Genomic DNA, 27,604 nt, shown 5'->3' with positions numbered 1-27,604 from the left:
CTTGTAGGCTATTTCAGAGCAGTTCGCCAGGAGCCTGTCCAATTTGGAGAAATCGGTGGTCACACCCAAATCAATTACGTTCAGTGGTATGAATGTGGGACCACAATTCCTGGAAAATGGTAGATGCTGCAATCGTTTCACAAGTGCTTTGTTTCATCGTGGCAAAAAATAATTGCACACACTATGGTATTTGTCACGTCCATGAAAAGCTGTTCTGTTTACTATGTATAAAAGTTTGAAATCTAATTGATAGCAATATTAGATGTTTATTAGAAAAATTGCTGAGAATATTTATCAGGTTTTAAAAAGTCATTTTAATAAAGCAAGGTATTAACAGAGTAACATTTTTCTGGGGAAGCTGGCTCCCTATTCATGGTATTTTAAGAGATTGTTTTGTATATTATTTATCACAATGTTGTAATGTTTTGAGATACTTTTATAACAAAATTAACATCAAAAACTAATATACTTTTTAAAAAATGTTTACTTTTATTAATGTGTATTCTTCCTACTGGTGAGTTAATTCCATAAATCTCTCTTTGGTTTAACTTATTAGATCAGATTAACTTCAGCATATATATCTGGGGGTAATATTCACATGTTTACTTAAACTTCAGGGTTTTTTTAGCAATAGTTGAATATCTTTTCTGAATGTTTAAATAAACATTCATGTGAATATACATTTCCTCAAATATTTGTAAATTATTAAAAAGGTTCAGTTTCAATAAGCAAATTTCATTTCAGCTAAAAATAGAATTGAGAGAACGACAGTTTCAAAAATACATTTTCTTATTATACTCATAATTATATATTACAATATCTGAATATACTTTGTCAAACTATCCCTTCAAGCAACTGTCTTTGTATTGTTTTTAATATAATTCTAAAAAAGTTGTATGAGGAAACTGAATGTGAAGTCTGAGCACAAAAAGATAACATGAGATCACTACCATTTTACAGAAATATTTACTATATTTTTACACATAAGGAATGAATGTTTCAGAAGATGTTTTCATAGTCCAACTTAACCTGTACTTACTCAGACCCATTTTTATTTAAAAAGGTATTTCCCCCATTTGGAGAGGGAGGTGGGAATGCTGTATTGTTGCCCTCATTCTGAGAGGACCCTTTCAACATGCTTCAATTTTATCAATGCTACACTCTGTACTTTTCAAACAAGTAGAAACTGCAATAAAGAGATTAGTGTTTTTTTAAGGCTGAGTTATTTATTTCTGAATGGTTCATCTCTATAAGGAAAATTAGTTATTCAGGATCTACCAAAACCCCCTTGTATCTTTTAATACTTTATCTATTGTGTTTATGTATTATTGCTAATCTATCTTCCGGTGACATCAATTTTAAAGTTTCACTGTTTTAAGCCAATTATTGTTAAATGCATTTCTTTCAAGACATGCAAAAATCAGTTTCTCTGAATAGAAACTGTTCTAAGTTAAACCATCTATACTTTGGGGACCCCCACCCTGAAGGGGGTGTGGCCAGCCTGCAAACAGCCATCAGCCCCTCACTCAGGCTGACCAGGCACCCCAGGAGGAACCTCCACCCTGTTGGGAGTGTGACCAGCTTGAAACAGCTCTCAGCCCTTCACCCAGGCTGGCCATGCCTCCCAGCAGGGAACCTCACCCCATGGGGGCGTGGCCGGCGGCAAACCAACACAGGTCCCTCCCCCAGGCTGCCCCATGTCCCAAGGGAACCCCCACCGTGATCCAGGACACACTTCAGGGCAACCCAGCCAGCCCCCTCCTGTGCACCAGGCCTCTACACTAATAAAAGGGTAATATGCTAATTAGACTGGAAGACCTTCAGGACATTCTTCCGAACAAAGCCATAGTGGCAGGGCCTTGGAAGAGGTGATTAGAGGCCAAGAGGGGAGGGCAGTTGGGAATGAGTAGACTAGCAGGGAGGCCAGTTGGAAACAAGCAGGACATCAGTGGGGGTCAGTTGAAGGTGATCAAGACAGCAGGAGGGGGGGGCAGTTGGGGGCGAGCAAACTGGCAATGGGGCAGTTGGGGGCACGCACGCTGGCATGAGGGGCAGTTGGGGGTGATCAGGCTGGTGGCAGGGGGCATTTGGGGGTGAAAAGGTGGGCAGGCAGAGTGGTTAGGGGCAATCAGGCAGGCAGGCAGGTGAGAGGTTAGGAGCCAGCAGTCCCAGATTGGGAAAGGATGTCTGACTGCTGGTTTAGGCCTGATCCCTGTAAACTGACAGTAGGACATCCTTCGAAAGGTCCCAGATTGAAAAGGGTGCAGGCTGGGCTGAGGAACACCGCCCCCCCCACCACCAAAACTCCCCCCAATTTCTGTGCACGAATTTTGTGAACTGGGCCACTAGTGAATATATAATTTTAGTGATTAAATTAAACTACAAGACCACTAATTGATTCAATCATCTTTATTAACCTATCAATGTTATTATATTTTATACATAATATCTAGTTGTCTTTTCAAAGAGATCTATTTTTAGTACATCATGTTAATAGTACAAAGCCAAATGAGATGGCTAAATTTCAACCTAGCATTTTAATAACCTCTGGACAAGGCAAGCTAGAAAGTCAATCACTTTGCACACATAGAGTAGTGTTCCAAAATTACTAGGAAGCTGCTACACTTTTAAGCAGGGGAGGAAATAATTTTCATTTTGGTCTTTTGTTGTGTTCTAGCAAGTTATACTCTCAATTAACAGCAACAATGATACCATAAAAAATGCTCTGCTTTTTAAATTTCTGAACTTCAATACAAATTAAAATAACAGTATTGGAGTCTTTTGGGAGGCAAATAGGTAGCAGCTACATTTCATCAATGTAGCTGAGCCTCTTTATCGATAACCAGGTCCAGGCTGAGTATAGCCTTGACCAAAAGGAGGACGGTTACGTGCATACGGGTTAGCCCCACTTGGAGGAGGGGTTATGGTACTTGCAGACTGAGTAAAACCTGGTCTTGGTTGATAGGCTGCGGCCTGGCTTGGAGCCATTCCAGGTTGTGAGGCAGGGGCCACAGTGTAATTAGCAGGCTGAGAAGTTTGGGTGGCGTAAGTATGTGGAGGGTAACTGCTCGCCTGGTACTGCTGTGGCTGTTGAGCAGGCAGTTGTTGAGGCTGACCAGAAAATGCAGCAGCTTGTGCCTGGGAAGTTGCTTGCTGGCCATATCCTTGGTACTGCTGAGGTTGCTGGGGTCCAGTCTGCTGACTATAGCCTGCTGAAAAGGCAAAATAAAGAATGTATATACTATCTTTGTCTATTGATTAAAATTTTCCAGAGAAATAGCCTTTACTGTTATGGACCAAAAATGATGAGAAATCCCAAGTATTTATATAACAAGTAAGGTAGTAGATTCTACCGTATAATCTTATTTCCAGACTAAATGGCATCAAAATTTTTCTTAACATTTTTTAAACCCACTCATCTTAAATTGAAACCTGTATACACATATTTCTTCACTACCAACTGCTTCTACACTATATAATCCGTGAGAGCATAAGTCCTAGTATAGAGTAGATGCTCAAATGATAAAGGGCAGAATTAACGCAAAAACTTAGTCATTAGTCTGGTTTTGAGGGAAGGCCTATTTAACAACAGTACCAAATAAAAACACGTTAGAGAATTAATATTTTAAAATGAAACAATGGTATTACAAATACATCTAAATGTGCTATTGAGATGCTTTAAAGGTTTAGTCACTCTCTAAAAACTAAGCCATTTAAGAATAAACATTAAGTACCCATCTTCACAACCCTTAATATTTTCACTTTTTTAAAATTTGGTATCTGATGTGTTTTTTTGCCTATACAACTCAATATTACAATTTAGCAGTAATAACATCACACACAAAAAGCATACCCTATTGCCCCACAAAAGCAACATCTATATTCATTATTTACTAAGGATATAAATTTTTTTAAAAGAAAAAGTCTGCTTCACTAAAAACTTTTATCTCTACCATGAAACACACCTGCAGCTACTTGCAATGAAACCTCTCCAATGACTGGAATCCTGTCAGCATTAAATACCAGATACATAAGAAAATTATTAAAATATGTACGTTTAAAAAAAAAAAGGACTGAATGAATTTGTGTATATTCTGAACTCACCTTTAACCTCGGTTCAAAATTTACTCATGAAAGAAACCTTTTGACATAGTCCATGAATAAAACTGGAAAAAGGTCAGAGGGAAACTGGCAAACCAACAGTGTCAAAAATGGTTCAATGCTACCACCATCACTTAGTCTCCAAGCAGAGTATTCAGTTGACTATTCCCATATCTCCCAATCAAATTCATATTAATAGGACTAGTGGGATCAGAAATACAAAGACAATTTCAAAAAAGCTAAATTTTACTCAGAGTGGAGACCCTGACTAAAATCATTAAAAGCAAGCTTAATTTTTAATAACTAAATCAAATAACTAATGCATTTTACTTATATTTTCTAAATACTGAACTATAGTTAATTCATGATCAAATATTGAGTGTCATTCAGTTTCTCCTATCTTCTACATAAAATTTTTTAACTTAAATTTTTTACTGTAAGATTATGGAGAAACAGATGGACTCAGCTTTTATACTGAAAAGATCTATTCAACTTAACACCGTAAACAAAACAAAAAATCAAAAAAATTAAAACAAACAAATAAAAAAACCTGCCTTTTCATCCTGGCAAAAATGAACAAAAAAATCTCAACTGCCTTTTTCACTAAGGAGTCTGGAAACAACTGGATCCTTGATGATCTCTTAAGAGGGAGACTGACCCATAGGGGCCTAAGATGCCATTTTCATTAGCAAACTACCCTGTTTCCCAGAAAATAAGACAGTGTCTTATATTAATTTTTGCTCCCAAAGATGCACTAGGTCTTATTTTCAGGGGATGTCTTATTTTTCCATAAAGAATATGGCACACATTTATTGCTAAATGAAAATAAAGGAAATTTATTATTTGTATACGGTACGGTAGTACGGTAGTTGTCAACACAAACCAGACAAACTGTGAACCCTACAGTTATCAAGAATTTATTCATTTATTCAATGACAATCATGTCATCATCTTCTGGAACATCATCATAACAATCCAATGCCTGAATTTGCTGGTGCATTTCTTGTGACTCCATTTCTTTCAGAATCAGTGGACCAAATCTCTCATGTTTAGCAATAGCACTGTCTTTAAATGAGTACTTCTTGTCAAGGTAGCCTGCTCGCAGTGCATTTGCAATGCAACTGTCAGTGATTTTCTCCCATGAGTTCTTCACCCAAGACACAACTTCTTGCAGTTTAGGTTTCACAAAGTTTCCACGCTGATTTCTCTCCATTCTATTTTCAATGTAGTCATTAATTTCCATGCGCAAATTGTCTTTGAATGGCTTCTTTATTGCAATATCAAGAGTGTGGAGATAGGCCGTCATTCCTGCAGGAATCATTATCTGATCTATTTTTCTTTCGTGAAGAAATGTCTTCATGTCTTTAGCGCAGTGAGTGCTGGCTGCATCCCAGACTAGCAGACCTCTTTGGCTCCCTCACATAACAAGCTGCAGCATTAAATCGACCCACTTCCTTATAACTGCTTGTGTGGCCAGGCTTTTTCAGTTTCAAGAATAAAAACGCCCAAAACATGTTCAATCTTTTCCTTCTTGCCCTTAGAAATGATTAAAGGTGGGATTTTAGTGCCATCCAGAGGAATTGCCAAAATACAAGAAACACGTACACTTTCATAAGCAGTGGAGGGAATGTACACTAAGGAGGCACCCTGCTGTTCAATTGTTTGAGATGATTGACCCATAAACACTGCAGTTTCATCCATAGCAATCATGTTGGAAAGATTGTATTTAGAGAAGTCAGCATCATCAATAAAGGCCTTGAATGCAAGTGCTCGCTTAATAACTTGAGTATCTTCCAACCTAACCAATGTTGTAGATCTTCTTAAAGACAGTTCACTTCGCTGAAGGAAATTATCCAGCCAGTGTTGTGATGCTTTGAAGTCTTCGGGGGCTATGTCCAACTGTGATGCCATTGCAAGGGCAAATTCTTGAATCTGAGTCCTATTCACAACCAAAGCCTTTGCTCTCCTGTCAACAACCCATTCACAGATCAGGTCTTCCAGCTCAGAAAATAATGGTTGCCGACCTGATCCACACTTGCGCTTTTTAGCATTTCCCTCGTCCACTTGTTCAATGAGGTTACCATACTCTGCTCGCCATTTTTGGACCAATCGGATACTCAACATCTCTCTGCAGAAAGCAGTAAGATTTTGGCCCCAAGAGTCTTCCACAATTCCTTTCTTGTAGTCCACGGAGTAGCTTTTTCTTTTTGCGCTCATTTCTAGGGGTAAAAAAAGGAATTGGGGTATCAAGGTGGGGGGAGGGGGATCACTTAAAATAACACAGGGGGGATCAGAGGGGAGAATCAAAATGGCACAGGAGAATCAGAGGGGGGATTACCATTTTAGTAACCCCTTTTGATCCTCCTGTGTCATTCTGATTGCCCCCTCTGATCTTCCTGTATCATTTTAAGTGATCCCCCTCCCCCAACCCCTGTGCCACTGAACACCTTCACCAGACACGCCCCCTACCCCTATATCAGACATTTACCCCCTGGGGCCTGCCTGGGGACTGTCACTGGGCTTGCTGGGGCCTGGATCTGGGCTGGAGCAGGGTCTGCCACTGACTGAGAACCTTCAGCCATCATGAGGGCGGCCGAGAGCATCAGGTAGTGTTACCAGAGACAGACCAGCACTCACCACCTTCGCCGTGTCCCGTCCTCTCTAATCCTCCTGTTCTTCTACATGCATCTGCGAAAGTCTCCTCCTCTCTCCTGCCCCGCACTCACCGCTCACTCCGACCTCCACTCCACCTCCACACAGCAGTGATGTCAGGACTCCGCGTAAAGTCACTGGTTGCTAGACGCCAGTCTGGGCGGCCCTAGCGACCAGTTTACGGTAAATTAATTTTCATTCTGAGACAGAGCCTGGGGGGCCTTATTTTCAGGGGGATGCCTTATATTTCATTCAGAAGGAAACCTGTAAGTAGGTCTTATTTTCGGAGGATGTTTTATTTTCGGGGAAACACGGTAGTGGAGTCTTTGACAATACTTCCAAATTATATGTATAATTTCCCGCAAACCACCATACCTCTCTTAAAAAAATAAGCAACTGTGATGAAGAAACCAAAAATCTTAAGAAATGAAAATTGTTTTGAACAAATAAAATAGGATCATATAGTCCACAAAGCCTAAAATATTTACTATCTAGCCTTTTTTGACAGAAAACTCTGCCAACCCCTAGCTTGGTTTGAGAATGCAGAATGACATAGGGAAGTAATTAACTGGAAAGTCAAATGCACTGGGTTCTTATCTAGCAACTCAACTGAATGGCTGCATGTCCTTCAATGCACCACAACTACTCCCAACCCCAGTTGCCTCATTTATAACAGGAGTGGGTGGGACAAAATCAGTGGTCTCAACCTTGCTGACTTTAGAATGACCTGCAATGCTTCCAAAATATCAAAACCTGAGTCCCACAAACTAAATGAACAAAATATCTTGGAGGAGGGCCCAGGTGTCTGTAATGTTTAAGAAAAGTTCTCCGGGTGCTTCTAAAACTCTGAGATTTCTACAAATTACATAATTTGTAACATTTTGATTTTTCTTTAATTTTTAAGGACTTGCATCCTAAAACTAACCTCCCCTCAAATATCATAATCTAAATTTAAATTCATTCCACCTATTTCATATAATTAAAAACTAGCAGCTACCGGTTAAATCACTATACAGCAAATACAATCCAAATAAAAATGGCAGTGTTAAGATATGTCAAACTGCACTTAATGATAGAATCTTATAGTCTAGTTCAGGAACAGGCAAGCTTTTTTTCTGTAAAGGGCTAGTCAATATTCTAGATCTTATGGGTCTATTAGAGGCCTGGTGCACAAATTTGTGTGTCAGTGAAGACCTTTGGCCTGGCCTGCGGGATCAGGCCAAAACTGGCTCTCTGACATTCCCCAAGGGGTCCTAGATTGCAAGAAGGCACAGGCCAGGCCAAGAGACCTCACTGGTGCATGATCAGGCTGGGGAGGGACGTGGGAGATTGGCCAGAAGGGTAGGGACTGCGGGAGGGCTCCAGGGCGTGTCTGGCACATCTCGCTCAGTCACAATCAGCCGGACCTCAGCAGCAAGCTAACCTACCATCTGCCCCCTGGTGATCAGTGCATGTCATAGGAAGCAGTTGAGCAGCCTTAGCATATCATTAGCATATTACATTTTGATTGGTTGAACGGATGATCAGATGACTGGACATTTAGCATATTAGGCTGTTATTATATAGGATGATCTCTGTTGCAACTACTCAACTCTGCAATTGTAATGCCAAAGCACCAAGAGGCAGTATAATAATGAATGAGCGCAGATGTGTTCCAGTAAAAGTTTATTCACAAAAATTGGCAAAAAGTCATATTTGGCCTATGGTTTCTAGTTTGCTGACTCCTACTTTACTTTTTACTACAAACTCCATAAAATAGAAATTAGGCAAGATTTAGATAAACTGATTGTAGTTGAAATTTGACACTTAAATGTTTCATTGTAAAATAAGAGTTGAACTCTCTAGTAAACATAAAAATTAACTAAATTGTTAAAATCACTATATTCAAAACAACTATATTTAATGTTCTTAATTGCTGAATTAAGTTTTATACAATTCTAATTTTTTTTTTAACCTGTTTCTGGTACTCCTACATACTTTGGAGAAATTTAAAAACCTAAGTAGCTTAATTTGCTTCTTATTTACAGGGCTGGGCAAAAGTAGGTTTATAGTTGTAAATAATAAAGCTATTATAATAATCATAACCTGCATGTCTATGCCACACAAACCATGGTAAGCCAATTTTTCCCACCCTCTTTTAAGATCACCTTTCCATATATGAAGGAACTATGAGTATTAATATTTTTACAGACACTAAGAGTATACTGGGATTATGAGTTACATTAATGAAGTGAAAAAACCTTGCATTTTCGCAATTCTAAGTTACCTAAGGGTAAGCTGATCACATCAGGAGATAGCTTTTTATTAAAAACTTTTGAACAAGTTATTAGAGAATCATCTACTATGACTGTTTTACTCACCCACTGAAAAATTGAAATGTTGATTTTCAATTAAATATTTATACAAAATATTTGTAAATAAATAAAACAAATGTTATTTCCCTAATAAATAAATACTACCGGCTATGACAATGTAAGCATTACAAATCAAGGAATTAAGAGCAAAGAATTAATGTGTAGTGAGTATAGTAAGAGCTCAAAAACCATGAGCCAGATCCTAATGGACACCTGCTCACCTGAATACTGAATGCCATACTGCTGTGCTGGCTGAGGTGGTGCCTGTGGCTGCTGAGCACCATAACCAGCCTGCTGTGGGTACTGTTGATACATCTGACCTAAAAAAGACAAGAAAAAAAGAGGCAGGTTTAACTAAGTAGAAAAACAATACCTTTAAGGCACATTTAATTCTCTGCCCATCCAAACACATAAACATACCGAGTAACAAAGACAGAAGAATGTTTGTTCCCCTTTAAATGTCAATGAATAGACATTTAAAAATGTAATGGACAATTTAATAAGTGTTTTCAAACCCAACTGCCAACAGGTATGTACTGCTAATGCTCAATAAAAATCAAGTGAGTCAAAAAACATGCCCTGGCCAGTTTGGCTCAGTGGATAGAGCGTTGGCTTGCAGACTGAAAGGTCCCAGGTTCAATTCCAACCAAGGGAATGTACCTTGGTTGTGGGCACATCCCCAGCAGGAGGTGTGCAGGAGGCAGCTGATCAATGTTTCTCTCTGAATGATGTTTTTAATTCTCTATCCCTTTCCCTTCCTCTCTATAAAAAAATCAATAAAAATTTTAAAAATCTAGAGACACACACCATTAATAGCTCTCAAATCTTTCCTAAAACACTATATTTCTCATCTAAAGGTTTGAACTTTTTTTGGTTACCATATGAATGGACTCTTTGGTAGCAAGGAATTACATGGTATCTTTCATTCCAGACCTCAGTGACACCTTTGGCATTTTGACAACAGTTCACTTTTCCATCATCTGAAGATCCTAGCCAATCACATGGAATCTGATAAAGTATAAATAGTTCCTTATTGAACTTTTTAATAATGGTAGACGTGCTTAACACTGGGGATGTGTACTTGAAAATGAGAGTACTATTTATGTCAGTAGACAACAGTTTCTACAGAGAAACCCTTCAGGCACTTTTATTACCTGTGACTTCTAAACAAGCAAGGTTTTCTTGATTCATGTCTTTATCATCTTTACCACTTTACAGTTCTAACGGTGGATTTATCTCAATCTAATGCCTAGAGTAGCAATAATAGCTCTCGTTTTAATATCTAGCTAGTATTTAAATCCTTAGATTTTTATGTCTTTCAAAAATATTCAAACTATTTAATGTTGATCAAAAGACTGGGAGTAGCCTGGCTAGTGTAGCTATTGCACCAAGAGTTTGCTGGTTCGATTACGGTCAGGGCACATGCCCTGGTTTTGGGCTCAATCCCCAGTGGGGGGCATGCAGGAGGCAGCTGATAGATGTTTCTCTCTCATCCATGTTTCTCTCTCTCTGTCCCTCTCCCTTCCTCTCTCTCTAAAAATCAGTAAAAACATACTTTAAAAGACTATGGTAAAATAGCATACTTTGGCAGAAAGAGACAACTACTAAAAAAAGTCAATGCAGCATCCAGTGCCACTTACACTGTAACTGAAGTGCAGCAGGCAGCCAGCACTCACTTGCTTCTGTTGCTGAAAATACATCTAACCACCACATGGCCCCTTTATATAAATGGTTAGAGCACCACCTAGTGTTTGTTTTAAAGTGAAATGTATACTTTTAAAGGTCCTTTTATGTATGGGCAATTCACAGAACCAACATTTAAATATCTGGAAGGCACCCTAGAGATCAGTAGCTCGATCAGCAACTACAATAATACTCACCCACTTATCTACCAGGAATATGTTCCAAATGGATACCTGAACTATGGATAGTACCCAACTATATATATATATATATATATATACACACACACACACACACACACACACACACACATATATATTTTTTTTTGGAATCATGTTTTTTCTATACATACCTATACTATAGTTTAATTTATAAATTAGGCACAATAAGAGATTAATAAATAATAAAAAATAGAATATGATTATATACTGGAATGAAAGTTATGGGAATGGTTTGGGGGCCATTATTAAATAAAATAAGGGTTACTTGAACACAAAGCAGTGTGGTAACACGAATTATAGGTATAACCTTATACCGTGTGGGTACAATGAACAAAAGGATGACTCATATCCTAGTTAGGATGGCTCAAGATTTCATCCTGCTACTCAGAACAGTGCCTAACTTAAAAATTACAAATTATTTATTTCCATTTAATATTTTCAGACCACAGTTGACTGCGGGTAACTCAAACTACAGAAAGATAAACTATGGAAAAGGAGAAACTACTATACGTAGCCAATCTGCAGAGCTCCAAAGGTATAAATTGAGCTTGTGGCACCTCAATTTCCTTCACATATGGCAGCAACTTTTAACCAGTGTGCCACAAGAACTTTTAAAAACATGCAATACCTGACTATTTAGTCAAGGACTATGACCTCTTTTCCCTTAGACTGTCAAATAAAAAAATGACAATAGCCAACACAACAATAGCTATCTGGTGTGAATGCCCTATCTTGAACCATAAATATATGTCATATAATACAGCTGCATCTTATTGGTAACATCACAGATTAAGGTTGCATCTGACTGGTTAATTCTTGGTACCAGAAATTATATGGGCATCTGATTTATTTTAAAGTCACTTTGGAGCAAAAATGATAGGTAATTAATACCATTATAATTTCTGTAAATCAATTAAAATTATACTTATTTTTTGTCAGGTCAGCAAAAAATCTATTTCTTGGTGTGCTGAAGAATTTTAGTAATTAGTTTACTAAAAATATTTGCCACGAGATAAAAAAAAAGACTGTAAAAGCACTGACATATGGCAATGACCCCCTTTTTATCATAATATTGTAATACTAAGCTTACAATATTACTAAGCTTACAAATTTCATTCATGATTAGATTTTCCTTTAAAACTACTGGTTTAGTCCAATTTTCACAATTTACAGTGAGAGAATATCAAAACCCACAGAGTAAATTTACTCACCTAAGCACACATCATTTAAAGAAATAAAGTTTGATTTTAAAATACACTTTTTTTTCCTCGACATTATTAGCAGTACTACCCTTAAGTATGCTTTGCTTCTATTTTTTAAATATTTTTAAATTAAAAAAGTAATACACAGTTGCGTAGGGGGAAGGGAGAAGAAAGCACCTAAAAGTATCACCTCAATGAGTCATCACATACCCCAGTGTCACCACTGACTGGTATGAATCCTTCCTGATCTTTTACCTTGTGTTTTATTCACATAAATGCTTTCTTGGGTTCTTTTTTTCTTTTCAATAATCAGAAGCATACATAACATATTGTTCTATTTGGTGTGTGTGTTTTTTTACCTCAAAATATACCATATTAGTCAATCAAAATCTTTCCTACCTGTGTTCATAGCATGAATACAAGCATTTACCATTACAAACAATGCTGCAATAAACATTTCTGCATGTGTACTTTCCTGCACATGTGCTCTAAGCTCTATTTTACCTTCACTCTGACCTGCTTGTGTCTGAGCTCCTGTATATGGTGGCTGTTGTGGCTGAACTCCGGGGGGATGAGCTGCGGAGGAGGAGGAAGCAATGCTGTCAGGTGTTCCTGAACGGTCTTCGGCAGGAGCACTGGGTGGCCCTGAGTGGTCATAAAAAAGTCAGTTCAATTTCTAATGCAAGGCCATTCCCCAGCAACCTCAATTCATAAGTATGGTTAAAAAGACTAAGAATAAAGTACTATACAATAAACATAAACATAAATGCAGGATTTTACATTTAATGTGCGTGTATATATATATTTTTTTCCTTTGCCCCAGTCTCAAGAATCCACAGCTACAAACTGGAAATCCTTCCCTATAAAGTGCAGAGCGCTGTATTTCTGAATAGTAACCACCCCCTGCAAAAACCAAAACTCATCTCTGCAATACCCATGTCCTCCACATCATGCAATCTGGTTCATAGGTCAACCAAAAGTATAATTTCATTCTTTAATGGGTCATCATTGCCCATTAAAGTAAATACAACCCTATGGTTTGGTATTTAAGGATATTTAAATTCCTTCTCACATGCCTCCTTCAACAAACTAATCTATTCCCTATTCCACCAATATATGTATTTTTCCTGCCTCCATTTCATTTACCACTATTCCCTCCACTATCCCATTTTCACACATCTAAATACAATATTCTTTAAAACTCAGTTAAAACTCCAGTTTTAGTAACACTTCTTCACCCATAAATACGTTTTCCTCTTGTGAACTTCTATAGAGATACTTTTATTATGACTCTTATCAACTTCTGCTTTGCATTTTTGAGTAGATTCCATCTTCCCTTACTAAAAGCTCTTTGACCAGGTTCCTTTGTGATCTTTTCATCTGCCTCACGACTCCTACCTCTCTTATTCATGGAGCTACTCATATTGTTCCAAAATCATAAACAAAGCAGTAAATGGAGAAAATTAAACTAAAGTTACATTAATGTGACAGTCAAAAAAGGCATTTTGAAGACAACTAGTGATATGTTTTCTCCTTTAAGTTTTTTTGTTTAGATAATATATTGATAGGAGTGGTTAAAAGTACAGGTTTTGGAAACAGACTGTCTAGGGTCAAATCCTAATACTTCCACTACTAATACTAATTCCTACTCCATAAGGTTCTGTAAGAATAAGTTACAAGTGTTTATAAAAGTGATTATTTAGCAAGAGCTTATTAAAGTATTAGTGGCCCGGTGCACAAAATTCATGCATGGAGGGGGTTTCCTCAGCCCAGCCTGCACCCTCTCCAATTGAGAGCCCTTTGGGGGACATCCCTCTCACAATCTGGGACTACTGGCTTCTATCCACTCACCTGCCTGCCTTCCTAATCGCCCCCAACTGCCTCTGCCTACCTGCCTGATTGCCCCTAACCCCTCTGCCTGCCTGCCTGCCTGCCTGCCTACCTGCCTGATCACCTCTAACTTCTCTGCCTGCCTGCCTGATTGCCCCCAACTGCTCTTCCCTGCCAGCCTGATCGCCCCTAAATGCCTCTGCCTGCCTGATCACCCCTAACTGCCCTCCCCTGCAGGCCTGATCTCACCCCTAATTGTCCTCCTCTGCCGACCAATTTGGTTTTGATTGGTCGGTTTCTATGCCAGTCAGTGTCAAAAGCTCCGCCTCCTAGGCAGCCAATGACTCCTCACAGTTCACCTAGACTTAGTTCTGTTTGGTCGGTTTCTATGTCAGTCAGCATCTCTGGGCTTATCAACAGGGCCTGATCAGAAAGGCAGTGCTGATCAGCAGCCCCAGTGGAGGCCTGGAGAGAAATGGAGGCACGGCTGTTGGTCAGGCCTGGAGAGAAAGAGAGGGGCAAGTGCTGATCGACAGCTGCCACAAAGGCTATAGATCAGACCCTGCTTCTCTCTTCAGGCCTCTCTCCGGGCCTGATTCGCAGCCTCCTCAGCAGTTAGTGAGTGCTGGGTCACTGAGTCTGCAGCCACAGCAGTCAGTGCTGGGTCACCACAATAACCCAGTGCTGACAGCAGGACTAACTTCTGATTGTTTGAGCTTCCGGTCATGACGGACCCAGGGTTTTTATATATTAGGGTTACCACTTATAAAGCTCCACATAAGTACTTGCTTGCTACTGCCAGCAGACTAATTTCCTTGAGGGCAAACACCTAACCCTTGCACTAGTTTATCCCAGAACTTATCACTGTATTAGGCACACAGTTGGCAGTTGACAGTCCAGATTTGATGAGAACCTAAACTAGGACTAACAGCAGTGGTAATACAAGAGAAGCTGATGATTCCAGAGTAAAATGGCTGACTGCTCCATGTGCCTCTGTTTCACTGACACCTACACACATGTAAACAAATTCATATACACATCCCTTCTACAAAAATCACTGTTATTATCCTTAAAAAATATATTACTTTGACTGCTTTTTTCTCCCTTGCACATAATTAAGGTACTTTATTCAATCTGCAATACTTCATCCCTCCTTCTTATGTCCATTCACCATTATTGCTGAGTTTTTCACCACATCATACTGGAATAACTACAAAGTATTCTGATATTTTCAATGTGTATAGTTTTTGTATTTCAACAGAAAGCTACCAGAAAAAATGGTCTTCAAATGTTATTGTATTAACCATAATATTCTGATCTGGCACATAATATATTCTAATAAAAAATTTAAGACTGCTCTCATATATAATTATTTACTCCTCTCTCTGGCATTTCTTGAAGTTTTAAATATAAGAAGCTATAATATTAACTCATTTCAGTTGCTTCAAAAATGTGTTTTTCAGCTGTGTCATTTGTCTATAGTCTTCTTTTGCCAACAGCATACATCACATACAAATATGAGTCTCTTCAGAATTTTACAATTCTCTCTAGTGAATAATCTCATAAAAGTATCAAAGAAAATAAAATTAACATACTGAATCATACATTTCTAGTTAGTAATAGCAAAGTAAACTAGTTAGGTAAACCCTTCCACAGGTAACCTAAAACCTGAACAAAATAAAAGAAGAAAACTATTTAAAATCACTGAAAGTCAACCTAATGTCTGCAGAAAACAGAGTTTACCCCCAATGGGATTACAATGGGAAAGAAATGCAAGCCTTGACTTCTACAGCTCCAAGAGAAGCCACAGTATTAACTTCATGACTAGCCAAATACCTAGAAATTTGAAGGCAAAATCCTTAAAGTGAGAGACCACCAACAAAGGAGTGAGACCAAAAATCTGAGTATAAACCAAGTCCCAAATTCCCAGCTGACCAGAGTTAGGAGTAAGAGACAGAGACAGCCAAGAGAGCTCAGAAAAAAAGCAGCACGTAGAGCTGAAAGAACTGAGCAGAGATGTCAGCTGCTATGGGAAGACAAAATGAGCAATCTGAGTCCATACAAGTTAACTATCTGCTAGAGAAACAGTAACAAAAAAATTCTCAAAAGAACCGAAAAGAATGCCAAGTCATTACAACATATTAACCACAATGTCCAGTTTTTAATTAAACACTATCAGGCATACAAAATATTAGAAAAAATGTGCCCATACTCAGGGGAAAAAGGTAGGAAAAAGAATGTGATTCAAAATTGGCCCAGATGTTAGATATAGCAGACAAACATTTCAAAGCTACTTTTATAAATATTTTTGAAGAACTAAATAAAAATACATTAAATGAGTTAAAATGAAATAATCTTAATGAATGTAAAGGTAAGGAATCTCAACAGAAAAAAATAAACTATAAAAAGAACCAAATGGAAACTCTAGCTAAAAGCAAAAGAGAATTCTCTAGAAAGGTTCAATAGCAGAATGGAAATGACAGAAAGAACCAGTGAACTTGAAGAGAGTTCAATAGAAATCGCCTCAACTGAAAAATAGTAAGAAGAAATAGTGCGGGGATTGGGGGAGGACGGGAATGAACTCAGAGGCTCTGCAATGCATGTGGAACCCCAAGAGAAAGAGGCAAAAAATGTTGAAGAAATAAAAAAAGAAAACACAGTATGGGTGTTGTTACAAGATTTAAAATATTCATATAGCCTGGCTAGTGTTGCTCAGCGATTAAGCATTGACCTATGAACCAGGAGGTCACAGTTCAATTCCCAGTCAAGGGCACATGCCAGGGTTTCAGGCTTGATCCCAGTAGGGGGCATGCAGGAGGGAGCTAATCAATGATTCTCTCTTGTCACTGATGTTTCTCTCTCCTTCTCCCTTCCTCTTTGAAATCAGTAAAAATAATTTTAAAAAGTATATTCATATAAAAGCACTTTCTACACTAAAGCAAATTAGCCAGAAATGTACATTTAAATTTTTCTAATTTCTGATCAGAAGAGAGACCAAGAAAGTAAATAATTTAATCATGAAACAATATTATTTTTAAAAAATAAGGTTTCTGATTTCTACTTTTGATAAAATTTACCTAAACCAAATAGTGATTATTCTATGAAGAGGAGTTTTCTACTAATTGGGAGAGGATATGAGAAAGTTTTCTGGAAGCTGGAAATCACCTACATCTTGATATAGTTGGGGTTTTATATAGGTGTATACATATGTAAAATTTACTGAACCTTAAGAGTTGTGTACCTCACTATATCCAAATTATCCTTCTATGAGAGAAGAAAAGGGAGGGAAGGAAAGAGAGACCAAATGAAGAATGGGAGGAAGGAACTAACTTACCTGAAACCTGATCATCTGTTAAGCCAAACGCTGACATGACATTTTTACTGATTTCATCTTGGTTTTTTAAAGGATCAAAAGCTGACATACTTGCTGCCATAACTTGGGTAGACTGTTTTCCAGAAGAATCAGAAGCAGCAGGCTTTTCTTCCCTCCCATCCATAGTATCTATAAGAGGAAAAAAACAAAAACTTATTTCCATTTTATCTATACTCATTAACAAAAAGGAATATAGGGAAATATAGGGTGAGGCAAAGGTTAGTTTACAGTTGTGAGCACATGAAACAATTTATTCTTGTATTTATTCATTACTATATTATTTTCCATACAAGTAACTCTAAGCCTACTTTTGCCCACCCTGTATATAAGTGTATATAGTCTAAAATGTTATCATTAAGTATTTCTGAACACAAGATTAGAGATCATTCTACTTTCTTCTTTATATTTATTTACATTTTTAATTTTTAAATTAAAAAAATAATAGTCAAAAAGAAATACAAGCCAAAACCGGTTTGGCTCAGTGGATAGAGCATCGGTCTGTGGACTGAAAGGTCCCAGGTTCAATTCCAGTCAAGGGCATGTATATTGGTTACGGGCACATCCCCGGTAGTGGGTGTGCAGGAGGCAGCTGATCGATGTTTCTCTCTCATCAATGTTTCTAGCTCTCTGTTCCTCTCCCTTCCAATCTGTAAAAAAATCAATAAAATACATTTACTAAAAAAAAAAAAAAAAAGAAGAAGAAAAAAAAAATACAAGATAAATAACAGCTTTTTCAAAAAATTATATCAACATTTTTTCCCTAAAAGTTATCAGATAAATATATATATGTGTGTGTGTATGTATATATATATATGTGTGTGTGTGTGTGTGTGTGTGTGTGTGTGTATATATATATATATATATATATATATATATATATATAGGCTCCTTAACAAATAGAGAGAAAAAAATTACTTAATTTTTTTTTTTTAGTTCTTGGAGCCCCAAGACCTATACCTAATATCAGACACATACTGGACACTTATTTTGTAAAAGAAGATACTAATTAAAGTTACAATTATCAACGTTTATGTTTTATTTCTACTTGTCTACTGGTCTATTACTAGATTACATGAAAATTCCAAGCCAGCCAATACACTAAAAGCATTATTTTAACTTGATATGTTTTTGTTTCAAATACTTATTTAATTAAGTCCTTAGAGACAAAATGAAATGTGTTTGGGATCTGTTCAAAATAATATGGAAGGAGTGGAAATTGGTGGAGTATAGATGCCATGATGATGACTATGACTTGAAGTTGGGTGTACGTTCATGGGATTCATTACAGTATTATGTCTACTTTCATATAAGTTTAAAGTTTCTATAATATACTATTTTTAAAATGGAAAAATAAAATTTTAAACATTATGAGCAGGATACATTTAAAACCATTTTTTTCTTCTAAGGATACTAAAGTATCAATAGGTATTTATACTACTACTTTGTAAAAGTAAAGGGATTCAGGAATAACCTACATTTTACAAATAGGAATCTGACATGAAGACAAAGAAAGATATAAAAACAGAACAAAATATACAAGTAAAAATATATTGCTAACGATTTACTCAATTAACAGTTAGTAATCAATTTTTTGTTACCAAGCAAGTAAATAAACATGGTATTAGATCACATCTTTAATCAAGAAAAATTTATCTTATAAAAGAAAACATAAGTACTAAGGGGAATATAAGCACATAAAGGCTTGTATCATTCATTCTTATCATTCCACTGGTTCTACTAATATTTCCTAAATTTCTAGAAGAAAACTCCTATGAATACATACTTCTTTAAAATAAGTCCCCCAGTTATCCATCATCCTCACCAATTTTCCTTCCTCTAATTCCGTGATATGCTCCCCCCAAGAGCATATCACATCAATCTTACAAATTATTCATCCTCACGCTACTACCTTCCACTACCTGTGCATCCTTCCAATTGCAAACTAAATCCATCAGAAAATACAATATATGTCCACCCACCTACTAGTAACTCTGTTAGCTAGCTGCTAGAGCTACTGTAACAGGTCAATCAGTATCTAAGGTAGCCTCCGAATTATCTGCTTCATAAAGGAAGCAAGTGTCTAAGAACCACTGCAAAGGTAGAGCACTGAAAACCATAGATAGCTGCATATTTCTGTCAGTTCCAAATTTACTGATAAATCTTGTTTCATATGAATGTAAATAGTACATGCCATCTGTAAAATGGAAAAAAATTAATTTTTCTTTGCATATTTTAATTAAAAATTGTTAAGATAAACTTTACAATACACCATTTGAATACACTAATCTAGATTTTTTTTTTTTTTTTTTTTATCTTCACCCAAGAATCTTTTTTCCATTGACTTTTAGACAGAATGGAAGGGAGGGAGAAGTGGGAGAAAGAGAAAGAGGAAGAGAAAGAAACACCGATTGATTGCCTCCCACTCACACCCTGGGCTGGGGATGGATCCTGCAACCAAAAGTTATGTGCCCTGGACCAGAAACCCCTGACTGGGAATAGAACCCATGACCCTTTGATCCAACGCTCTAACCACTAAGCCAAACCAGCCAGGGCTAGAATTATTTTTTACTTGAAAATACTTGCATACCAACTGAAACGAAATTATTTTAATTGTTAAGGTTCATTAACTACTACACTGAAAAGGATTCTAAGGGGTTTGAAAAATTACCTATGTCACAAACCCACAAGTCTAAAATTAGACTGAAACAATCACCAAGAGAGCACTTTATAAATGGGATTCCTGGGTCTGCTCTCCAATAGATAAGACCTAGGAATCTATTTTTATAAAAGCCTAAGCGACCAAGGCAACCGAAAGGATGACCAAAAAGGCTGCATGGGGTGACTAGGCCGGCAGGAAGGTTAGTGAGGGGCAATCAAATGACCGAGCAGCAGACTGTGTGGGGCAACCAGGCCGGCAGAGGAGGGCAGTGAGGGGTGACCAGGCCAGCATGGAGGGCAGTTAGGGGCAACTAGGCCAGTGGCGGGGGGCAGTTTGGGACAACCAGGCCGGCAGGGGGGAGCAATGAGGGACAATCAGGCCAGCGAGGGGATAGTTGAGGGTGACCAGGCTGGCAGGGGGGGTTAGTGAGGGGCGACCAAACAACCGAGCACAAGCTGCATGGGGTGACCAGGCTGGCAGGGGGGGTTAGTGAGGGGCGACGAAAAGACTGAGCACAGGCTGTGTGGGGTGACCAGGCCAGCGGGGGGTTAGTGAGGGGTGACAAAACGACCGAGCACAGGCTTTGTGGGGTGACCAGGCCGGCGGGGGGTTAGTGAGGGGCGACGAAACGACCGAGCACAAGCTGTGTGGGGTGACCAGGCCGGCGGGGGGTGTTAGTGAGGGGCGATGAAAAGACTGAGCACAGGCTGTGTGGGGTGACCAGGCCGGTGGGGGGTTAGTGAAGGGCAATGAAATGACCAAGCACAGGCTGTGTGGGGTGACCAGGCCGGCAAAGGGGGGTTAGTGAGGGGCGATGAAATGACCAAGCACAGGCTGTGTGGGGTGACCAGGCCGGCAAAGGGGGGTTAGTGAAGGGCGATGAAATGACCAAGCACAGGCTGTGTGGGGTGACCAGGCTGGCAGGGGGGGGTAGTGAGGGGTGATGAAACGACTGAGCACAGGCTGTGTGGGGTGACCAGGCCGGCGGGGGATGAGGGGCGATGAAATGACCGAGCACAGGCTGTGTGGGGTGACCAGGCCAGCGGGGGGTTAGTGAAGGGCGATGAAATGACCGAGCACAGGCTGTGTGGGGCGACCAGGCCGGCGGGGGGTTAGTGAAGGGCGATGAAATGACCGAGCACAGGCTGTGTGGGGTGACCAGGCCAGCGGGGGGTTAGTGAAGGGCGATGAAATGACCGAGCACAGGCTGTGTGGGGCGACCAGGCCGGCGGGGGGTTAGTGAGGGGCGATGAAATGACTGAGCACAGGCTGTGTAGGGTGACCAGGCCAGCGGGGGGTTAGTGTGGGGTGATGAAATGACTGAGCAGCAGGCTGTGTGGGGCGACCAGGTCGGCAAAGGGGGGTAGTGAGGGATGACCAAATGACCGAGCAGCAGGCTGTGTGGGGAGACTAGGCCTGCAGGCAGGCATTTGGGGGCAACTAGGCGGGCAGGGGGGTGGGGAGGGGAGGGAACAGTGAGGGTGACCAGGCCGGTGGGGGGCAGTTGGGGGTGACCAGGCCAGCATGGGGGGCAATAAAAGGCAACCAGGATGGCATGGGGGGGGGGGGGGGGTGGGCAGTTGAGGGCGACCAGGCTGGGGGGGGAGGGAACCAATTAGGAGCGAGCAGGCTGGCTAGGGGGTGGGGGGAGGGGCAGTTGGGAGTGACCAGGCCAGTAGTGGAGGGCAGTTAGGGGCAATCAGGCAAGCAGGCAGGCGAGCAGTTAGGAGCCAGTGGTCCCAGATTGTGAGAGTGTAGGCTGGGTGCAGGTCCTGGGGATCAGGCCTAAACTGGCAGTTGGACATCCCCCCACGATGGGTCCTGGATTGGAGAGGGTGCAGGCTGGGCTGAGGGGACCCCCTCCACCCCCCACCCCAATCACAAATTTCATGCAACGGGCCTCTATTTGGTATAATAAAAGCCCCCAACAATCTTGATGAACAGCCAGGTTTTGAGAATACACATATGAATACTAGCAAAGGTAAAAATAAAAAGATATGACAATGGGACTGCCATCTGAACTCCTACTGAGGAGTATTTAGTTTTTTTAATCTGCAAAATGAGGTAAGGATAACTTTTTTTAAAAGTGGGGTCACAGTCTACCATTTTCAGGAATACTGGTGGAAGGTCCTGGTTCGCCAGGTGGTTCCAAGCTATCCAATAAGCGATTCACTGTATTTCGAAGTTCTATGAGTTCTCGACGGAGATACTTCACCTGACTTGATTCAAGGGGTCTTGGTTGGCCATTAACTGAAATAAAAGAATTAATTTTGTTAAAATTAGGGAATGTATATTGTATATATAGTACAATAAATGTATAAGTATATTGACAGAATAATATGCACTAAAAAAAATAAAATTTATTTAAAAAGTGAAACAAAATCAAACAAGATACTTATTAATGTCATTTGAATGGTAACTTTTTTTAAGGAAAGGATTAATTGCTAATAATTTACTTTTTGGAAAAAATACATTCATTAGTCTTTGCTGATCCATATCTACAGCTTATGATCACATTCTTTAAAAAGGTTTCTTACAAGAATTTAATGACAGTAAAATAAATTAAAACCTATAGAAAGCTGATACCATTTCTTTAAATCTTTATTATGAGAGTATTACAGATGTCCCCCCCTTTTTCCTCATTGCCCCCTCCTCCCAGTTCCCATCCCACCCCAGGCCTTCACCTCCCAAATGTCTGTGTCCATAGGCACTACATTCTCATTCTCTCTCTCTCTCTCTCTCTCTCTCTCTCTCTCTCTCTCTCTCTCTCTCTCTATATATATATATATATATATATATATATATATATAAAACCCTAATATGCAAATAGACCATACAGTAGAACAACTGGTCACTGTGATGAGCACTGACCACCAGGGGGCATGTGCGGAACATGGTGGGCATCAGTTGCAGTGGGATGGTAGAGCAGGTGAGTAGAGGCACCAGACCAACGTGGGGCGCTAGTCGCCGTCATCGGGGAGAGCCTCTGGTGGTTGCTGAAAATGCTTTGCTCCCTCGCGCCATGGTCCTTCCGGCTTTCTCCACCTCCCCCTGCTCCTGAGGGGTAATAATCAGGGCCAGCAGCCACCTCTCACACCCACTGCGACGGCCCTGCCCACACCCACTGCCAGCACCTGGCACCGGTCCCAATCACTTGGCACCATCAGTGGATGCAGCAGTTCACTTATTTTAATTTTTATATTCAATTGTTGATAGATATGTATTTGTTGCCATATTATTGTTTATCTTTTTTGTTGCCATTGTTCATATTTTTCCTCTTCCTCCTTCTCTCCCTCCTTCCCCCCCCTCTCTACCCTGCCTCTCCCCATCTTCCTCCTCCACCTCCTTCTACAAAAATACCTTTTGCCCTAACCAGTATGGTTCTGTGGATAGAGCACTGGCCTGCAGACTGAAGGTCCTATAAGCCTCCTCCTTCTCTTCTTAAAGAATACTCTTCACCCTGGCTGGTTTGGCTCAGTAGATAAAAGTACTGGCCTGCAGACTGAAGGCTCCCGGGTTCAATTCCGGTCAAAGTCACATGCCCAGGTTGCAGGCTTGATCCCCAGTAAGGGACATGCAGGAGGCAGCCAATCAATGATTCTCATCATTGATGTTTCTCTCTCACCCTCTCTAAAATCAAGAGGGAAAAAAAAAAAAATACATATATATATATATATATATATATATATATATATATATATATATATATATATATAAAATATGTGTGTGTGTATAGGTATATAGGTATATAGATAAATACACACACACACACACTAGAGGCCTGGTGCATGAAATTCATACATGGGGGTCCCTCAGCCCAGCCTGCACCCTCTCCAATCTGGGACATCACTCTCACAATCCAGGACTGCTAGCTCCCAAATGCTCACCTGCCTGCCTTCCTGATTGCCCCTAACCATTTCTGCCTGCAAGCCTGATCACCGCCTAAAACACTCCCCTGCCAGCCTGATTGCCCCTAACTTACCTCCCCTATAGGCCTGGTAACCCCCAACTGCCCTCCCCTGCAGGCCTGGTCCCTCCCAACTGCCCTCCCCTGCTGGTCTGATCACCCACAACTGCCTTCCCTTGCAGGCCAGGTCTCTCCCAACTGCCCTCCCTAACTGGCCATCTTGTAGCAGCCATCTTGTGTCCACATCGGAGCAGCCATCTTCGATCACATGGGGGCAGCCATCTTGTGTGTTGGAGTGACGGTCAATTTGCATATTACTTTTATTAGATAGGATAGAAATACTGGTTTGGTGGTTATGAACTCCTATAGCTTTTTCTTGTCTGTGAAGCTCTTTATCTCCAACACTAAATGATAATTTTGTTGGATAGAGGAATCTTGTTTGTTGGTCCTTACTATTCATCACTTTGAATATTTCTTGCCACTCCCTCTAGCCTGCAAAGTTTCTATTTAGAAATCAGCTGAGAGTCATATGGGCAATCCCGTGTAGGCAACTAACTGCTTTTCTCTTAATGCTTTTAAGATTCTTTGTCTTTATTATGCGTTTTGGTGTGGGCCTCTTTGGGTTCCTCTTGATTGGGAATCTGTGCTTCCTGCCCTTTTAAGTCTATTTCTTTCACCAGGTAGAAGTTTTCTGTCATTATTCAAGTTTTTAATATTTTGCTCTCTCTCTTCCTTGTGGAACTCCATAATGTGAATGTTGGTACGCTTGAAGTTGTCCCAGAGGCTCCTGACTATCTTCATATTTTTGGACTCTTTTTTTTTCCTCTTTGCTCTTATTAGGTGTTTTTTGATTCCTCATATTCCAAATTGTTGATTTCCCAGAATCCTTACTCTACTGTCGAATCCCTACTCTAATGTCAAATCCCTAAAAAATATTCTTTATTTCAGTTAGTTTATGCTTAATTTCTGACTGGTCCTTTTTCATGTCTTTGAAATTTTAAGGTCCTCGAAAGTCTCACTAAATCCCTTGAAGCTCTCATTAAGATGCTTGAGCAACTTTATAACCATTATTTTGAACCCTGTATTAGTTTGCTTTCTTCTGTTTCTTTCATTTGTGACATTTTTCTTTGTCTGCATTTTGGCTGCTTCCCTGTGTTTCTTTACATGTATTAGGTAGAGTTCCTATGTCTCCTGGAATTAGTAGAGTGGCCTTGTGTATGTAATAGGTGTCCTGTAGGGCACAGTGGTTCAACCTCCCTAGTCAACCTGAGCTGCGCATTCTAAGTGAACCCTCATGTGGGCTGTTTGCACAGTTCTGTTGTAGTTGAACCTTGATTGCTCAAGCCAATTGGCTGTGAGGACCAGCTGTGACTACAGTGGAAGAGTTATTGTGCAGGAAATATCCCTAGGGAGGATTTGCTTCAGTGGAGCTTTGGTACTCACTGAGTCTGCCCCAGGAGTGTGATGCTTCTGTATATGTAGAGTTGTAATCTGGTATGGTTTAAAGTTGTTCACCAGGTACACTGGCTCTGGGGCCTCTCAGGAGTTACAAAGTCAACCACTGCCTTGGGCCACCCACCAGGAATTGAGATCTGCAGATGGCAGCTACTAGTATTGGGCTTTGAAGTGCCCAGGAAAGTCCAGCTGTGAAGCAAGGCAGGCTGAGGCTAGTACTGGTTTTCTTGGGCCTCTTATTGATAGGTTTGGGACATGCTGATGCCAGCTGCTGCTTGTTTCAGAGATTTTAGGAAAGTCTGAAACCAGAGCCAGAACAGCCATCTATAATAATAAAGGCATAATATGCTAATTAGACCAGACATCCTTCCAGAAGAAGCCAGGGCTGTGAGGGAGCCCAGGTCCCAGGTGCCTACCAGCAGCCAGAGGGATGCCTGGATCCCAGGTGCCTGGCAGTGGCCAGAGGGTTGCCCGGGTCCCTGTGCCTGCTGGCGGCCAAAGGAAAGCCTGGGTCCTGGGTGCCAGAGGAAAGCTGGTGCCAGCAGTCAGAGGAAGGCAGGCCTACTCTTCCATGAATTTTGTATATCGGACCTCTAGTTTATATAGAAAAGCAGCTGCAAACAGCTTGGGTAGGGTTGCAAATTGGATGGGGCAGGGTCTCTGGAGATCACCAGGGCAGAAGGAACAAAGTGAGCCAGGATAATGAAAACTCAGATATGGCTGCGAGTCATTTCTGTGACAGGGGAGGTCCCAGCACAGAAACAATGACCCCTGTGAACACCTCCATCTAGGAGAAGCCGTCCCCAAGTTCCTGCCCTAATGCCAAACAATCAAGTTCCTTCCCATATGTCCCTGGGTTCCCCAAAGCTGCTGCCCAGCACTGGAGCTCAGAGGAAGTGGAACGTGTAAGTTTGTGTGCCCATTCTTTAAGAGGAATGCTGGGTCTCCAGCAGCCTCCATGTCAGCCAGCCAGAATCCCTGCTGGTTTTTACAGCCTGAAGTTACAGGGACTTCTCTTCACAGTACTGGAACCCTGGACTGGGGGTTTGGTGTGGGGATGGGAACCCTTGCTTCTCATAGGTAGCCTCTGCAACCACAATCTCTCCCCCTATTAAAAAAAATAAAAATTTTAAAAAAACACTATGTGGTTTTGGACCAGCCTATTCCGCACCTCCACCCTCCTGCCAGACTTGAGGTGCTTTCTCCTTTACCTCTCTAGTTGTAGGACTTCCACAAAGCCAGATTTCAAGCAATTTTGAATGATGGTTGTTCTATATTTTAGTTGGAATTTTTTTTTAAATATATTTTATTGATTTTTAACAGAGAGAAAGGGAAAGAGATAGAGAGCTAGAAACGTCGATGAGGGAGAAACATCAACCAGCTGCCTCTTGCACACCCCCTACCAAGGTACATGCCCTTGACTGGAATCGAACCCGGGACCTTTCAGTCCGCAGACTGACGGTCTACCACTGAGCCAAACCGGCTTCGGCTTTAGTTGGAATTTTGATGTAGTTGTGGGAGGCAGCAAGTACCAGTGTTTACCTACATCTCCATCTTGGTTCTAATAGAAATTAAATACCTTCAAAAACTCATTTTATCTATTCTTTCATATTCTTGAAATAACACAATAAACACTTTATTCTACACATACATGTTAAATGGTACATGACTAATAGGTCTGCTATCCCTCTTGCCTACTTTTGACCTAAAAAAAAAATTTACTACCTAAAATAATTGACCTAAAAAGTAATCTATTAAAATAGGGGTGTCGAACTCAATCAGAGAAGGGGCCAAAATCTAAAATCCAGCCTAAATCGCGGGCCGAATGGTTTACTGAATAGTCATAAACTGACAATGTCATAAACTGACAGCGGAGTGCAGTGATGACAGCGCGGTGCGGGCCACATTGCAAGGCCTGGCGGGCTGGATTTGGCCCGCGGGCCTTGTGTTTGACACATGTGTATTAAAACAAAAATATGCAGAATTCATGAATCCACACTACCATACTTAAAAGTATAGTTGGCCCTTGAACAACATGACTTTGAACTATGAAGGCCAACTTATACACAAATTTTTTTTCAATAAATACAGCATTTATATTTTCTCCTCCTTATAATTTTAACATTTTTTCTCTAGGTTACTTTATTGTAAGAAAACAGTATATAAT

General features: G+C 40.2%; 2 protein-coding genes across 41 annotated transcripts in view; one reads left to right on the top strand and one right to left on the bottom strand.

Moving 5' to 3' along the window:
* The window catches only part of ABI3BP (ABI family member 3 binding protein), a 237,401-nt gene extending 236,186 nt beyond the window's left edge, over positions 1-1,215 (top strand). For all 36 annotated transcript variants that reach the window (XM_084875404.1, XM_084875411.1, XM_084875410.1 and 33 more), the window contains one exon: positions 8-1,215. In XM_084875404.1, coding sequence (XP_084731530.1) covers positions 8-123 — 116 coding nt within the window. In that variant the 3' untranslated portion in view covers positions 124-1,215. The remainder of the gene's footprint in view (positions 1-7) is intronic.
* A 1,182-nt stretch (positions 1,216-2,397) lies between these two features.
* TFG (trafficking from ER to golgi regulator) overlaps positions 2,398-27,604 on the bottom strand; it is a 37,587-nt gene continuing 12,380 nt past the window's right edge. For 2 of the 5 annotated variants that reach the window (XM_084875485.1, XM_084875483.1), the window contains 5 exons: positions 22,179-22,325; positions 17,378-17,545; positions 12,718-12,858; positions 9,329-9,427; positions 2,401-3,212 (listed from right to left, as the gene is read on the bottom strand). In XM_084875485.1, the coding sequence (XP_084731611.1) occupies positions 2,833-3,212; positions 9,329-9,427; positions 12,718-12,858; positions 17,378-17,545; positions 22,179-22,325 (935 nt within the window). In that variant the 3' untranslated portion in view covers positions 2,401-2,832. Of the gene's footprint in view, positions 3,213-9,328; positions 9,428-12,717; positions 12,859-17,377; positions 17,546-22,178; positions 22,326-27,604 lie in introns of all 5 variants that reach the window. The other 3 variants (XM_084875487.1, XM_084875486.1, XM_084875484.1) reach the window with 3 other exon arrangements.

This window comes from Pipistrellus hanaki (genome assembly GCF_964339955.1).
Source record: "Pipistrellus hanaki genome assembly, chromosome: 2".
Lineage (NCBI taxonomy): Eukaryota > Metazoa > Chordata > Mammalia > Chiroptera > Vespertilionidae > Pipistrellus > Pipistrellus hanaki.
The sequence above is the reverse complement of the archived record's forward strand: the minus strand, read 5'-3'. Positions and strand labels throughout refer to the sequence as shown.